The sequence below is a fragment of the Carcharodon carcharias genome, assembly GCF_017639515.1.
Source record: "Carcharodon carcharias isolate sCarCar2 chromosome 35 unlocalized genomic scaffold, sCarCar2.pri SUPER_35_unloc_18, whole genome shotgun sequence".
NCBI lineage: Eukaryota > Metazoa > Chordata > Chondrichthyes > Lamniformes > Lamnidae > Carcharodon > Carcharodon carcharias.
In genome coordinates, this window is record NW_024470710.1 from 77,062 (window position 1) to 92,841 (window position 15,780).

The 15,780-nt window shown below is 56.8% G+C and overlaps 1 protein-coding gene across 1 annotated transcript in view; it reads right to left on the reverse strand.

Moving 5' to 3' along the window:
• Nucleotides 1–15,170, reverse strand: part of g6pd (glucose-6-phosphate dehydrogenase) — a 53,075-nt gene extending 37,905 nt beyond the window's left edge. Inside the window, exons 1-4 of the mRNA XM_041181400.1 lie at nt 15,081–15,170; nt 11,755–11,941; nt 9,259–9,494; nt 904–980 (exon numbers count right to left, since the gene is read on the reverse strand). Of these exons, the coding sequence (XP_041037334.1) occupies nt 904–980; nt 9,259–9,494; nt 11,755–11,941; nt 15,081–15,167 (587 nt within the window). The 5' untranslated portion in view covers nt 15,168–15,170. The remainder of the gene's footprint in view (nt 1–903; nt 981–9,258; nt 9,495–11,754; nt 11,942–15,080) is intronic.
• Between the last annotated feature and the right edge of the window lie 610 nt (nt 15,171–15,780).

Genomic DNA, 15,780 nt, shown 5'->3' on the forward strand with positions numbered 1-15,780 from the left:
CCCGTACCCCAGTGAGAGACAGTGTGTGTGGGACCCGTACCCCAGTGAGAGTCAGTGTGTGTGTGGGACCCGTACCCCAGTGAGAGTCAGTGTGTGTGGGACCCGTACCCCAGTGAGAGACAGTGTGTGTGGGACCCGTACCCCAGTGAGAGACAGTGTGTGTGGGACCCGTACCCCAGTTAGAGTCAGTGTGTGTGGGACCCGTACCCCAGTGAGAGTCAATGTGTGTGGGACCCGTACCCCAGTGAGAGTCAGTGTGTGTGTGGGACCCGTACCCCAGTGAGAGTCAGTGTGTGTGGGACCCGTACCCCAGTGAGAGTCAGTGTGTGTGGGACCCGTACCCCAGTGAGAGACAGTGTGTGTGGGACCCGTACCCCAGTTAGAGTCAGTGTGTGTGGGACCCGTACCCCAGTGAGAGTCAGTGTGTGTGGGACCCGTACCCCAGTGAGAGTCAGTGTGTGTGTGGGACCCGTACCCCAGTGAGAGTCAGTGTGTGTGGGACCCGTACCCCAGTGAGAGTCAGCGTGTGTGTGGAACCCGTACCCCAGTGAGAGTCAGCGTGTGTGTGGGACCCGTACCCCAGTGAGAGTCAGCGTGTGTGTGGAACCCGTACCTCAGTGAGAGTCAGTGTGTGTGTGGGACCCGTACCCCAGTGAGAGTCAGTGTGTGTGGGACACGTACCCCAGTAAGAGTCAGTGTGTGTGGGACCCATACCCCAGTGAGAGTCAGTGCGTGTGTGTGGGACCCGTACCCCAGTGAGAGTCGGTGTGTGTGTGGAACCCGTACCTCAGTGAGAGTCAGTGTGTGTGGGACCCGTACCCCAGTGAGAGTCAGTGTATGTGTGGGACCCGTACCTCAGTGAGAGTCAGCGTGTGTGTGTGACAAGAGAAAATAAATTCTAACCTTCGGACAAAGTGCATCTGACTCCCGCAGAAAACATCCAGAATCAGACGCTCATAGGCATCGGGTAACTTGACATCCTGGGAGAGGGAGACACAGGGACACAGAGAGAGAGGGAGAGTGGGGGGACAGGGAGAGACAGGGTACAAATCATTCCAAGGCAATCCCTGTTCAGTCAGGCAACAAATCAAAGTACACAACAGCAAAACATGCCAGAAATCAGACAGCCATGACAATCCCCTGGGATCACTACTGCACAAATATTATTGACTGTACATCTACGGAAGTTAATCCAGCGCCCTCACAATGTCACTCAGTAACGCCTCTCCCCCCCCAGTGCCCTGTGTTACTGACTGTATCTCTACTGATGTTAATCCAGCTCCCTCACACTGTCACTCAGTAACCCCTCTCGACCCAGCGCCCTGTGTTACTGACTGTATCTCTACTGATATTAATCCACCTCCCTCACAATGTCACTCAGTAACCCCACTCCCCCCAGTGCCCTGTGTTACTGACTGTACCTCTACAGAAGTTAATCCAGCTCCCTCACACTGTCACTCAGTAACATCTCTCCCCCCAGTGTCCTGTGTTACTGACTGTACCTCTACAGAAGTTAATCCAGGTCCCTCACACTGTCACTCAGTAACCCCTCTCCACCCAGTGCCCTGTGTTACTGACTGTATCTCTACTGATGTTAATCCAGCTCCCTCTCACTGTCACTCAGGAACCTCTCTCCCCACCAGTACCCTGTGTTACTGACTATATCTCTACTGATGTTAATCCAGCTACCTCACACTGTCACTCAGTAAAGCCTCTCCCCCCAGCGCCCTGTGTTACTCATTCTATCTCTACTGCTGTTAATCCAGCTCCCTCACACTGTCACTCAGTAAACCCTCTCCCCCCAGCACCCTGTGTTACTGACTGTATCTCTACTGATGTTAACCCACCTCCCTCACACTGTCACTCAGTAACCCCTCTCCCCCCAGCACCCTGTGTTACTGACTGTATCTCTACTGATGTTAACCCACCTCCCTCACACTGTCACTCAGTAACCCCTCTCCCCCCTGCGACCTGTGTTACTGACTGTATCTCTACTGATGTTAATCCAGCTCCCTCACACTGTCACTCAGTAACCCCTCACCCGCAGCGCCCTGTGTTACTGACTGTATCTCTACTGATGTTAATCCAGCTCCCTCACACTGTCACTCAGTAACCCCTCTCCCTCCAGCACCCTGTGTTACTGACTGTACCTCTACAGAAGTTAATCCAGATCCCTTCACTGTCACTCAGTAACCTCTCTCCCCCCCAGTGCCCTGTGTTACTGACTGTATCTCTACTGATGTTAATCCAGCTCACTCACACTGTCACTCAGTAACCCTTCTTTCCCCAGCGCCCTGTGTTACTGACTGTATCTCTACTGATGTTAATCCAGCTCACTCACACTGTCACTCAGTAACCCCTCTCCCCCCAGCGCCCCGTGTTACTGACTGTATCTCTACTGATGTTAATCCAGCTCGCTCACACTGTCACTCAATTATCCCTTTCCCCCCAAAGCCCTGTGTTACTGACGGTATCTCTACTTATGTTAATCCAGCTCCCTCACACTGTCACTCAGTAACCCTTCTCTCCCCAGCGCGCGGTGTTACTGACGGTATCTCTACTGATGTTAATCCAGCTCCCTCACACTGTCACTCAGTAAATCTTCTCCCCCCAGCGCCCTGTGTTACTGACTGTATCTCTACTGATGTTAATCCAGCTCCCTCACACTGTCACTCAGTAACCCCTCTCCCCCCAGCACCCTGCGTTACTGACTGTACCTCTACAGAAGTTAATCCAGCTCCCTTCACTGTCACTCAGTAACCTCTCTCCCCCCCAGTGCCCTGTGATACTGACTGTATCTCTACTGATGTTAATCCAGCTCCCTCACACTGTCACTCAGTAACCCTTCTCTCCCCAGCGCCCTGTGTTACTGACTGTATATCTACTGATGTCAATCCACCTCCCTCACACTGTCACTCAGTTACCCCTCTCCTCCCAACGCCGTGTTACTGACTGTATCTCTACTGATGTTAATCCAGCTCCCTCACACTGTCACTCAGTAACCCTTCTCCCTCCAGTGCCCTGTGTTACTGACTGTATCTCTACTGATGTCAATCCAGCTCCCTCACACTGTCACTCAGTAACCCTTCTCCCTCCAGCACCCTGTGTTACTGACTGTATCTCTACTGATGTTAATCCAGCTCCCTCCCACTGTCACTCAGTAACCCCTCACCGCCCAGCACCCTGAGTTACTGACTGTATCTCTACTGATGTTAATCCAGCTCCTTCACACTGTCACTCAGTAACCCCTCTCCCCCCAGCGCCCTGTGTAACTGACTGTATCTCTACTGATGTTAATCCAGCTCCCTCTCACTGTCACTCAGTAACCCCTCTCCCCACAGCGCCCTGTGTTACTGACAGTATCTCTACTGATGTTCATCCAGCTCCCTCTCACTGTCACTCAGTAACCCCTCTCCCCCCAGCGCCCTGTGTTACTGACAGTATCTCTACTGATGTTCATCCACCTCCCTCACACTGTCAGTCAGTAACCTCTCTCCCCCCAGCGCCCTGTGTTACTGACTGTACCTCTACAGAAGTTAATCCAGCTCCTTCACACTGTCAATCAGTAACCTCTCTCACCCCCAGTGCCCTGTGTTACTGACTGTATCTCTACTGATGTTAATGCAGATCCCTCACACTGTCACTCAGTAACCCCTCTCCCCCCAGCACCCTGTGTTACTGACTGTATCTCTACTGATGTTAATCCAGCTCCCTCACACTGTCACTCAGTAACCCCTCTCCCCCCCAGTACCCAGTATTACTGACTGTATCTCTACTGATGTTAATCCAGCTCCCACACACTGTCACTCAGTAACCCCTCTCCCCCAGCGCCCTGTGTTACTGACTGTATCTCTACTGATGTTAATACAGCTCCCTCTCACTGTCACTCAGTAACCCCTCTCCCCCCAGCACCCTGTGTTACTGACTGTATCTCTACTGATGTTAATACAGCTCCCTCTCACTGTCACTCAGTAACCACTCTCCCCCCAGTGCCCTGTGTTACTGACTGTATCTCTACTGATGTTAATCCAGCTCCCTCACACTGTCACTCAGTAACCCCTCTCCCCCAGCGCCCTGTGTTACTGACAGTATCTCTACTGATGTTAATCCAGCTCCCTCACACTGTCACTCAGTAACCCCTCTCCCCCCAGCACCCCATGTTACTGACTGTATCTCTACTGATGTTAATCCAGCTCCCTCACACTGTCACTCAGTCACCCTTCTCTCCCCAGCGCCCTGTGTTACTGACTGTATCTCTACTGATGTTAATACAGCTCCCTCACACTGTCACTCAGTAATCCTTCTCCTCCCAATGCCGTGTTACTGACTGTATCTCTACTGATGTTAATCCAGCTCCCTCACACTGTCACTCAGTAACCCTTCTACCTCCAGTGCCCTGTGTAACTGACTGTATCTCTACTGATGTTAATCCAGCTCCCTCACACTGTCACTCAGTAACCCTTCTACCTCCAGTGCCCTGTGTAACTGACTGTATCTCTACTGATGTTAATCCAGCTCCCTCACACTGTCACTCAGTAACCCTTCTCCCTCCAGCACCCTGTGTTACTGACTGTATCTCTACTGATGTTAATCCAGCTACCTCACACTGTCACTCAGTAACCCTTCTCCCTCCAGCGCCCTGTGTTACTGACTGTATCTCTACTGATGTTAATCCAGCTCCCTCTCACTGTCACTCAGTAACCCCTCACCCCCCAGCATCCTGAGTTACTGACTGTACCTCTAGAGAAGTTAATCCAGCTCCCTCACACTGTCACTCAGTAACCTCTCTCACCCCCAGTGCCCTGTGTTACTGACTGTATCTCTACTGATGTTAATCCACCTCCCTCACACGGTCACTCAGTAACCCCTCTCCCCCCAGTGCCCTGTGTTACTGACTGTACCTCTACTGATGTTAATCCAGCTCCCTCTCACTGTCACTCAGGAACCTCTCTCCCCACCAGTACCCTGTGTTACTGACTATATCTCTACTGATGTTAATCCAGCTACCTCACACTGTCACTCAGTAACCCCTCTCCCCCCAGCACCCTGTGTAACTGACTGTATCTCTACTGATGTTAAGCCAGCTCCCTCACACTGTCACTCAGTAAACCCTCTGCCCCCAGCGCCCTGTGTTAGTGACTGTATCTCTACTGATGTTAATCCACACCCTCTCACTGTCACTCAGTAACCCATCTCCCCCCAGCGCCCTGTGTAACTGACTGTATCTCTACTGATGTCAATCCAGCTCCCTCACACTGTCACTCAGTAACCCCTCTCCCCCCAGCACCCTGTGTTACTGACTGTATCTCTACTGATGTTAACCCACCTCCCTCACACTGTCACTCAGTAACCCCTCTCCCCCCTGCGACCTGTGTTACTGACTGTATCTCTACTGATGTTAATCCAGCTCCCTCACACTGTCACTCAGTAACCCCTCTCCCTCCAGCGCCCTGTGTTACTGACTGTATCTCTACTGATGTTAATCCAGCTCCCTCACACTGTCACTCAGTAACCCCTCTCCCCCCAGTGCCCTGTGTTACTGACTGTATCTCTACTGATGTTAATCCAGCTCCCTCACACTGTCACTCAGTAACCCTTCTCTCCCCAGCGCCCTGTGTTACTGACTGTATCTCTACTGATGTTAATCCATCTCCCTCACACTGTCACTCAGTAACCCCTCTCCCCCCAGTACCCTGTGTTACTGACTGTATCTCTACTGATGTTAATCCAGCTCCTTCACACTATCACTCAGTAACCCCTCTCCCCCCAGCACCCTGTGTTACTGACTGTACCTCTACAGAAGTTAATCCAGCTCCCTCACACTGTCACTCAGTAAACCCTCTCCCCCCAGCGCCCTGTGTTACTGACAGTAATTCTTCTGATGTTAATCCAGCTCCCTCACACTGTCACTCAGTAACCCCTCACCCCCCAGCGCCCTGTGTAACTGACTGTATCTCTACTGATGTTAATCCAGCTCCCTCACACTGTCACTCAGTAACCCCTCTCCCCCCCAGTACCCAGTGTTACTGACTGTATCTCTACTGATGTTAATCCAGCTCCCTCACACTGTCACTCAGTAACCCTTCTCTCCCCAGCGCCCTATGTTACTGACTGTATCTCTACTGATGATAATCCAGCTCCCTCACACTGTCACTCAGTAACCCCTCACGCCCCCCAGCGCCCTGTGTTACTGACTGTATCTCTACTGATGTTAATCCAGCTCCCTCACATTGTCACTCAGTAACCCTTCTCCCCCTAGCAGCCTGTGTTACTGACTGTATCTCTACTGATGTTAATCCAGCTCCCTCACACTGCCACTCAGTAACCCTTCTCCCCCCAGCGCCCTGTGTTACTGTCTGTATATCTAATGATTTTAATCCAGCTCCCTCACACTGTCACTCAGTAACCCCTCTCCCCCAGCGCCCTGTGTTACTGACTGTATCTCTACTGATGTTAATCCAGCTCCCTCACACTGTCACTCAGTAACCCCTCTCCCCCCAGCGGCCTGTGTTACTGACTGTATCTCTACTGATGTTAATCCAGCTCCCACACACTGTCACTCAGTAACCCCTCTCCCCCCAGCGCCCTGTGTTACTGACTGTATCTCTACTGATGTTAATCCAGCTCCCTCACACTGTCACTCAGTAACCTCTAACCCCCCAGCGCCCTGTGTAACTGACTGAATCTCTACTGATGTTAATCCAGCTCCCTCACACTGTCACTCAGTAACCCTTCTCCCCCCAGCGCCCTGTGTTACTGACAGTAATTCTTCTGATGTTAATCCAGCTCCCTCACACTGTCACTCAGTAACCCCTCACCCCCCAGCGCCCTGTGTAACTGACTGTATCTCTACTGATGTTAATCCAGCTCCCTCACACTGTCACTCAGTAACCCCTCTCCCCCCCAGTACCCAGTGTTACTGACTGTATCTCTACTGATGTTAATCCAGCTCCCTCACACTGTCACTCAGTAACCCTTCTCTCCCCAGCGCCCTATGTTACTGACTGTATCTCTACTGATGTTAATCCAGCTCCCTCACACTGTCACTCAGTAACCCCTCTCCCCCCAGCGCCCTGTGTTACTGACTGTATCTCTACTGATGTTAATCCCGCTCTCTCACACTGTCACTCAGTAACCCCTCTCCCACCCAGCACCCTGTGTTACTGACTGTATCTCTACTGATGTTAATCCAGCTCCCTCACATTGTCACTCAGTAACCCCTCACGACCCCCGGCACCCTGTGTTACTGACTGTATCTCTACTGATGATAATCCAGCTCCCTCACACTGTCACTCAGTAACCCCTCACGCCCCCCAGCGCCCTGTGTTACTGACTGTATCTCTACTGATGTTAATCCAGCTCCCTCACATTGTCACTCAGTAACCCTTCTCCCCCTAGCAGCCTGTGTTACTGACTGTATCTCTACTGATGTTAATCCAGCTCCCTCACACTGCCACTCAGTAACCCCTCTCCCCCCAGCGCCCTGTGTTACTGACTGTATCTCTACTGATGTTAATCCAGCTCCCTCACACTGTCACTCAGTAACCCCTCTCCCCCCAGCACCCTGTGTTACTGACAGTATCTCTACTGATCTTAATCCAGCTCCCTCACACTGTCACTCAGTAACCCTTCTCCCCCCAGCGCCCTGTGTTACTGTCTGTATATCTAATGATTTTAATCCAGCTCCCTCACACTGTCACTCAGTAACCCCTCTCCCCCAGCGCCCTGTGTTACTGACTGTATCTCTACTGATGTTAATCCAGCTCCCTCACACTGTCACTCAGTAACCCCTCTCCCCCCAGCGGCCTGTGTTACTGACTGTATCTCTACTGATGTTAATCCAGCTCCCACACACTGTCACTCAGTAACCCCTCTCCCCCCAGCGCCCTGTGTTACTGACTGTATCTCTACTGATGTTAATCCAGCTCCCTCACACTGTCACTCAGTAACCTCTAACCCCCCAGCGCCCTGTGTTACTGACTGTATCTCTACTGATGTTAATCCAGCTCCCTCACATTGTCACTCAGTAACCCCTCTCCCCCCAGCGGCCTGTGTTACTGACTGTATCTCTACTGATGTTAATCCAGCTCCCTCACATTGTCACTCAATAACCCCTCTCCCCCCAGCGCCCTGTGTTACTGACTGTATCTCTACTGATGTTAATCCAGCTCCCTCACACTGTCACTCAGTAACCCCTCTCCCCCCAGCACCCTGTGTTACTGACTGTATCTCTACTGATGTTAATCCAGCTCCCTCACACTGTCACTCATACAAACATACGAAATAGGAGAAGTAGGCCATTCATCCCCTCGAGCCTGCTCCACCATTCAATAAGATCATGGCTGATCTGTTTGTGTTTAGAACTCCTCTTTGCCATCTACCCCCCTCTGATAACCTTTGAATCCCTTTGGCCTAACAAGAATCTATCCACCTCGGCCTTAAAAACATTCAGTGACCCTCAGCTCCACCTCCTCCTGAGGCAGAGAGTTCCAAAGTTGCACAACCCTCGGAGAGAAACGGTTTCTCCTCATCTCTGTCCTAAAAGGGCGACCCCCTAATTTTAAACCAGTGCCCCCCCCCAACCCCCTCTAGCCCTGGACTCACGCACAAGAGGAAACATCCTTTCGATGTCCACCTTGTCCAGGCTCTTCAGGATCTTGTAAACTTCAATCTAATCACCCCTCGCTCTTCTAAACTCCAGTGGAAATAAGCCCAGCCTGTCTTAACCTTTCCTCAAGACAACTCACCCATTCCAGGTATCAATCCAGTAAACCTCCCCTGAACCGCCTCCAATGCATTTACACCCTTCCTCAAATAAGGAAATAAAACTGTACACAGTATTCGAGGTGCGGTGTCACCAATGCCCTGTATAACTGAAGCTTAACATCCTTAATTTTCTGTTCGACCCCTCTCGTAAAGGATAGGATTCCATTATCCTCCTGAATTACTTCCTGTACCTGCATACTAACTTTTTGTGACTCATGCACTGGGACACCCAGATTCCTCTGCACCTCGGAATTCTGCAGCTGTTTTCCGGGTAAGGAATACTCTGCTTTCTTACTCTTCCTGCCAAAGGGAACGACTTCCCCTTTGCCCCACACTCTACGCCATGTGCCAGGTCTCTGCCCGCTGGACAACCTCCTCGTGTCCTCTCGACTCAGTGACCGCTCTCCCTGCAGCGGCCCCGCGCTACCAGCTCCTGTGACCCCACCGCCATTACCGCCCCCACCCCCTCCTTCACCCCCGACGCTCCCTGACCTTGTATCGGCTGCCATAGGTCAGGTCGAGCTCCGACTCCTCGGGATTGAAGAACATGCCAGGCTTCTTGGTCATCATTTTGGTGTAGATGGCTTCGTTGGGTTGGACCCGAATCACCAGCTCGTTGCGTTTGCACTGGCTCTGAAAGATATCACCCGGAACGTCCCGGAACTGCAGCCTCACCTCGGCCTTGCGCTCGTTCAAAGCCTTCCCGCAGCGCATCACGAAAGGGACCCCTACGGGGGCAAAATCACCGGCACGTTACTACATTTCACGAGCGCTGCTCCCCACCTCGGGACTTCCCAAAGCTCCCCAGTCAATCAAGCAGCGCTGACCCTCCGACAGTGCGGCGCTCCCTCAGCGCTGACCCTCCGACAGTGCGGCGCTCCCTCAGCGCTGACCCTCCGACAGTGCGGCGCTCCCTCAGCACTGACCCTCCGACAGTGCGGCACTCCCTCAGCACTGACCCTCCGACAGTGCGGCGCTCCCTCAGCACTGACCCTCCGACAGTGCGGCTCTCCCTCAGCACTGACCCTCCGACAGCGCGGCTCTCCCTCAGCACTGACCCTCCGACAGTGCAGCGCTCCCTCAGTACTGACCCTCCGACAGTGCGGCACTCCCTCAGCACTGACCCTCCGACAGTGCGGCGCTCCCTCAGCACTGACCCTCCGACAGTGCGGCGCTCCCTCAGCGCTGACCCTCCGACAGCGCGGCGCTCCCTCAGCACTGACCCTCCGACAGCGCGGCACTCCCTCAGCGCTGACCCTCCGACAGTGCGGCGCTCCCTCAGCACTGACCCTCCGACAGTGCGGTGCTCCCTCAGCACTGACCCTCCGACAGTGCGGCGCTCCCTCAGCGCTGACCCTCCGACAGTGCGGCTCTCCCTCAGCACTGACCCTCCGACAGTGCGGCTCTCCCTCAGCACTGACCCTACGACAGCGCGGCGCTCCCTCAGCACTGACCCTCCGACAGTGCGGCGCTCCCTCAGCACTGACCCTCCGACAGTGCGGCGCTCCCTCAGCACTGACCCTCCGACAGTGCGGCGCTCCCTCAGCACTGACCCTCCGACAGCGCGGCGCTCCCTCAGCGCTGACCCTCTGACAGTGCGGCGCTCCCTCAGCACTGACCCTCCGACAGTGCGGCTCTCCCTCAGCACTGACCCTCCGACAGTGCGGCTCTCCCTCAGCACTGACCCTCCGACAGCGCGGCTCTCCCTCAGCACTGACCCTCCGACAGCGCGGCTCTCCCTCAGTACTGACCCTCCGACAGTGCGGCTCTCCCTCAGCACTGACCCTCCGACAGCGCGGCTCTCCCTCAGCACTGACCCTCCGACAGCGCGGCTCTCCCTCAGTACTGACCCTCCGACAGTGCGGCGCTCCCTCAGCGCTGACCCTCCGACAGCGCGGCGCTCCCTCAGCGCTGACCCTCCGACAGTGCGGCGCTCCCTCAGCACTGACCCTCCGACAGTGCGGCTCTCCCTCAGCACTGACCCTCCGACAGTGCGGCTCTCCCTCAGCACTGACCCTCCGACAGCGCGGCTCTCCCTCAGCACTGACCCTCCGACAGCGCGGCTCTCCCTCAGCACTGACCCTCCCACAGTGCGGCGCTCCCTCAGCACTGACCCTCCCGCAGTGCGGCGCTCCCTCAGCACTGACCCTCCGACAGTGCGGCACTCCCTCAGCACTGACCCTCCGACAGCGCGGCTCTCCCTCAGCACTGACCCTCCGACAGCGCGGCTCTCCCTCAGCACTGACCCTCCCACAGTGCGGCGCTCCCTCAGCACTGACCCTCCTACAGTGCGGCGCTCCCTCAGCACTGACCCTCCGACAGCGCGGCGCTCCCTCAGCACTGACCCTCCTACAGTGCGGCGCTCCCTCAGCACTGACCCTCCCACAGTGCGGCGCTCCCTCAGCACTGACCCTCCTACAGTGCGGCGCTCCCTCAGCACTGACCCTCCGACAGCGCGGCGCTCTCTCAGCACTGACCCTCCTACAGTGCGGCGCTCCCTCAGCACTGACCCTTCCACAGTGCGGCGCTCCCTCAGCACTGACCCTCCGACAGTGTGGATTCCCTCAGCACTGACCCTCCGACAGTGCGGCGCTCCCTCAGCACTGACCCTCCGACAGTGCGGCGCTCCCTCAGCACTGACCCTCCGACAGTGCGGCGCTCCCTCAGCACTGACCCTCCGACAGTGCGGCGCTCCCTCAGCACTGACCCTCCAACAGTGCGGCGCTCCCTCGGTACTGACCCTCCGACAGTGCGGCGCTCCCTCAGCACTGACCCTCCGACAGTGCGGCGCTCCCTCAGTACTGACCCTCCGACAGTGTGGCGCTCCCTCAGCACTGACCCTCTGACAGTGCGGCTCTCCCTCAGCACTGACCCTCCGACAGCGCCAGGAGAGGGGCTGAATGGCCTCGTCCTGTTGCTCCGTGTATCCTGACAGTGGCTGTGCCACACTCTGTGATAACTAACCTCTCAGACAGGTGAGGTACTCACCGTCCCACCGCTCATTTTGAACATAAAGCACAGCTGCAGCATACGTGGGAGTGACTGAGCCCTTGGGAACAGTCTGGTCATCCAGGTAACCCTTCTTGGCCTCGCCTTGACCCTTTGGATCCCCCACGTACTGTCCGAGGACCACATCCTCCACCTGGACCTCCGGAACACACTTCAGCACCTTCACCTGCAGCAAACAGGAGGGAACTCATCACAGGGTCCACCGAGTAAAGCTCCCTCTACACCGTCCCCATCAAACACTCCCAGGACAGGTACAGCACGGGGTTAGATACAGAGTAATGCTCCCTCTACACTGTCCCCATCAAACACTCCCAGGACAGGTACAGCACGGGGTTAGATACAGAGTAAATCTCCCTCTACACCATCTCCATCAAACACTCCCAGGACAGGTACAGCACGGGGTTAGATACAGAGTAATGCTCCCTCTACACCGTCCCCGTCAAACACTCCCAGGACAGGTACAGCACGGGGTTAGATACAGAGTAAAGGTCCCTCTACACTGTCCCCATCAAACACTCCCAGGACAGGTACAGCACGGGGTTAGATACAGAGTAAATCTCCCTCTACACTCTCCCCATCAAACACTCCCAGGACAGGTACAGCACGGGGTTAGATACAGAGTAAATCTCCCTCTACACTCTCCCCATCAAACACTCCCAGGACAGGTACAGCACGGGGTGGGGGGGCTGATGGGGTCGGGGGGGTGGGGGGGGGGGAGGTTGGGCTGGGGGAGGATGTTGGGGTGGGGGGGGTTGTTGTGTGGGGGTAGGGGGGTTGTTGTGGGGGGTGGCGGAGTGGTGGTGGGGGGGTGTTGGGGTGGAGGGAGTGGTGGGGTGGGGGGGGGGTCGTTGGGGTGGGGGGGGGTCGTTGGGGTGGGGGGGGGGTCGTTGGGGTGGGGGGGGGGGGGTCGTTGGGGTGGGGGGGGGGTCGTTGGGGTGGGGGGGGGGGGTCGTTGGGGTTGGGGGGGGGGGGTCGTTGGGGGTGGGGGGGGGGGGTCGTTGGGGTGGGGGGGTCGTTGGGGTGGGGGGGGGGTCGTTGGGGTGGGGGGGGGTCGTTGGGGTGGGGTGGGGGGGGTTGATGTGGGGGGGGTGTTGGGTGGGGGGGTTTGGGGTGGGGGCGTTTGGGTGTGGGGGGTGTTGGGGTGGGGGTTGTTGGGGGGTATTCGGTGTTGAGGTGGGGGGGGTGTTGGGTTGGGGGATTGTTGGGGTGGGGTGGGTGTTTGGTTGGGGTGGGGGGTTGTTTGGTGTTGGGGGGGTGTTTGGTGTTGAGGGTGGAGGGGTGTTGGGGGGTGGGGGGGTGTTGGGGTGGGGGGCTGTTGGGGTTGGGGGGGTGTTGGTGTTGCGGGGGGGTGTTGTGGTGGGTGTTTGGGTGGGGGGGGCTGTTAGGGTGGGGTTTGTTGGGGTGTGGTGGGTGTTGGGGCTGGTGGGGGGGTGTTGGGGTGTGGGGGGGTGTTGGGGTGGGGGTTGTTGGGGGGTATTGGGTGTTGAGGTGGGGGGGGTGTTGGGTTGGGGGTTTGTTGGGGTGTGGTGGGTGTTGGGCTGGTGGGGGGGTGTTGGGGTGGGGGTTGTTGGGGGGTATTGGGTGTTGAGGTGGGGGGTGTTGGGTTGGGGGTTTGTTGGGGTGTGGTGGGTGTTGGGCTGGTGGGGGGGTGTTGGGGTGGGGGTTGTTGGGGGGTATTGGGTGTTGAGGTGGGGGGGGTGTTGGGTTGGGGGATTGTTGGGGTGGGGTGGGTGTTTGGTTGGGGTGGGGGGTTGTTTGGTGTTGGGGGGTTGTTTGCTGTTGAGGGTGGAGGGGTGTTGGGGGGTGGGGGGGTGTTGGGGTGGGGGGCTGTTGGGGTTGGGGGGGTGTTGGTGTTGCGGGGGGGTGTTGTGGTGGGTGTTGAGGTGGGGGGGCTGTTAGGGTGGGGTTTGTTGGGGTGTGGTGGGTGTTGGGCTGGTGGGGGGGTGTTGGGGTGTGGGGGGTGTTGGGGTGGGGGTTGTTGGGGGGTATTGGGTGTTGAGGTGGGGGGGGTGTTGGGTTGGGGGATTGTTGGGGTGGGGTGGGTGTTTGGTTGGGGTGGGGGGTTGTTTGGTGTTGGGGGTGGAGGGGTGTTGGGGGGTGGGGGGGGTGTTGGGGTGGGGGGCTGTTGGGGTTGGGGGGGGTGTTGGTGTTGCGGGGGGGTGTTGTGGTGGGTGTTGAGGTGGGGGGGCTGTTAGGGTGGGGTTTGTTGGGGTGTGGTGGGTGTTGGGCTGGTGGGGGGGTGTTGGGGTGTGGGGGTGTTGGGGTGGGGGTTGTTGGGGGGTATTGGGTGTTGAGGTGGGGGGGGTGTTGGGTTGGGGGATTGTTGGGGTGGGGTGGGTGTTTGGTTGGGGTGGGGGGTTGTTTGGTGTTGGGGGTGGAGGGGTGTTGGGGGGTGGGGGGGGGTGTTGGGGTGGGGGGCTGTTGGGGTTGGGGGGGTGTTGGTGTTGCGGGGGGGGTGTTGTGGTGGGTGTTTGGGTGGGGGGGCTGTTAGGGTGGGGTTTGTTGGGGTGTGGTGGGTGTTGGGCTGGTGGGGGGGTGTTGGGGTGTGGGGGGTGTTGGGGTGGGGGTTGTTGGGGGGTATTGGGTGTTGAGGTGGGGGGGGTATTGGGTTGGGGGATTGTTGGGGTGGGGTGGGGTGTTTGGTTGGGGTGGGGGGTTGTTTGGTGTTGGGGGGGTGTTTGGTGTTGAGGGTGGAGGGGTGTTGGGGGGTGGGGGGGTGTTGGGGTGGGGGGCTGTTGGGGTTGGGGGGGTGTTGGTGTTGCGGGGGGGTGTTGTGGTGGGTGTTTGGGTGGGGGGGCTGTTAGGGTGGGGTGTGTTGGGGTGGGGGGGGTGGTGTTGGGTGGGTGTTTGGGTGAGGGGGTGTTGTTGTGGGGGGGGTGTTGGGTGGGTGTTTGGGTGGGGGGGTGTTGTTGTGGGGGGGTGTTGGGTGGGTGTTTGGCTGGGGGGGTGTTGTTGTGGGGGGGGTGTTGGGTGGGTGTTTGGGTGGGGGGGTGTTGTTGTGGGGGGGGTGTTGGGTGGGTGTTTGGGTGGGGGGGTGTTGTTGTGGGGGGGTGTTGGGTGGTGTTGGGTGGGGGGGTGTTGTTGTGGGGGGGGTGTGGGTGGGTGTTTGGTGGGGGGGTGTTGTTGTGGGGGGGGTGTTGGGTGGGTGTTTGGGTGGGGGGGTGTTGTTGTGGGGGGGGTGTTGGGTGGGTGTTTGGGTGGTGGGGTGTTGTTGTGGGGGGGTGTTGGGTGGGTGTTTGGCTGGGGGGGTGTTGTTGTGGGGGGGGTGTTGGGTGGGTGTTTGGGGGGGGGTGTTTGGGTCTTACCTTCTCATCCCGCACATCATCTGAGTTGGTGGAGGCTGGTTTTTCCATGGCTACCAGACACAACATTTGCATCATGTGATTCTGCATCACGTCCCTGTGGGGGGGAGAGGGGGAGAGGGGGAGTGAGAGAGAGAGAGAGAGAATCTGTGAGAGAGAGATAGAGAGAGAGAATGTCAGAGAGAGAGAGAATGTGTGAGACAGAGAAGAGACAGAGAGAGAGAGACAGAGAGAGAGACAGAGAGAGAGACAGAGAGAGAGACAGAGAGAGAGACAGACAGACAGACAGAGAGACAGACAGAGAGACAGACAGACAGAGAGACAGACAGACAGAGAGACAGACAGACAGAGAGACACACAGAGAGAGAGAGACACACAGAGAGAGAGAGACACAGAGAGAGAGAGAGACACACAGAGAGAGACACACAGAGTGAGACACACAGAGTGAGACACACAGAGTGAGACACACAGAGTGAGAGAGACACACAGAGAGAGAGAGAGACATACAGAGAGAGAGAGAGACACACAGAGAGACACACAGAGTGAGACACAGAGTGAGACACAGAGTGAGACACACAGAGAGAGACACAGAGAGAGAGAGAGAGACACACACAGAGAGAGAGAGACACACACAGAGAGAGAGAGAGAGAGACACACAGAGAGAGACACACAGAGTGAGACACACAGAGTGAGACACACAGAG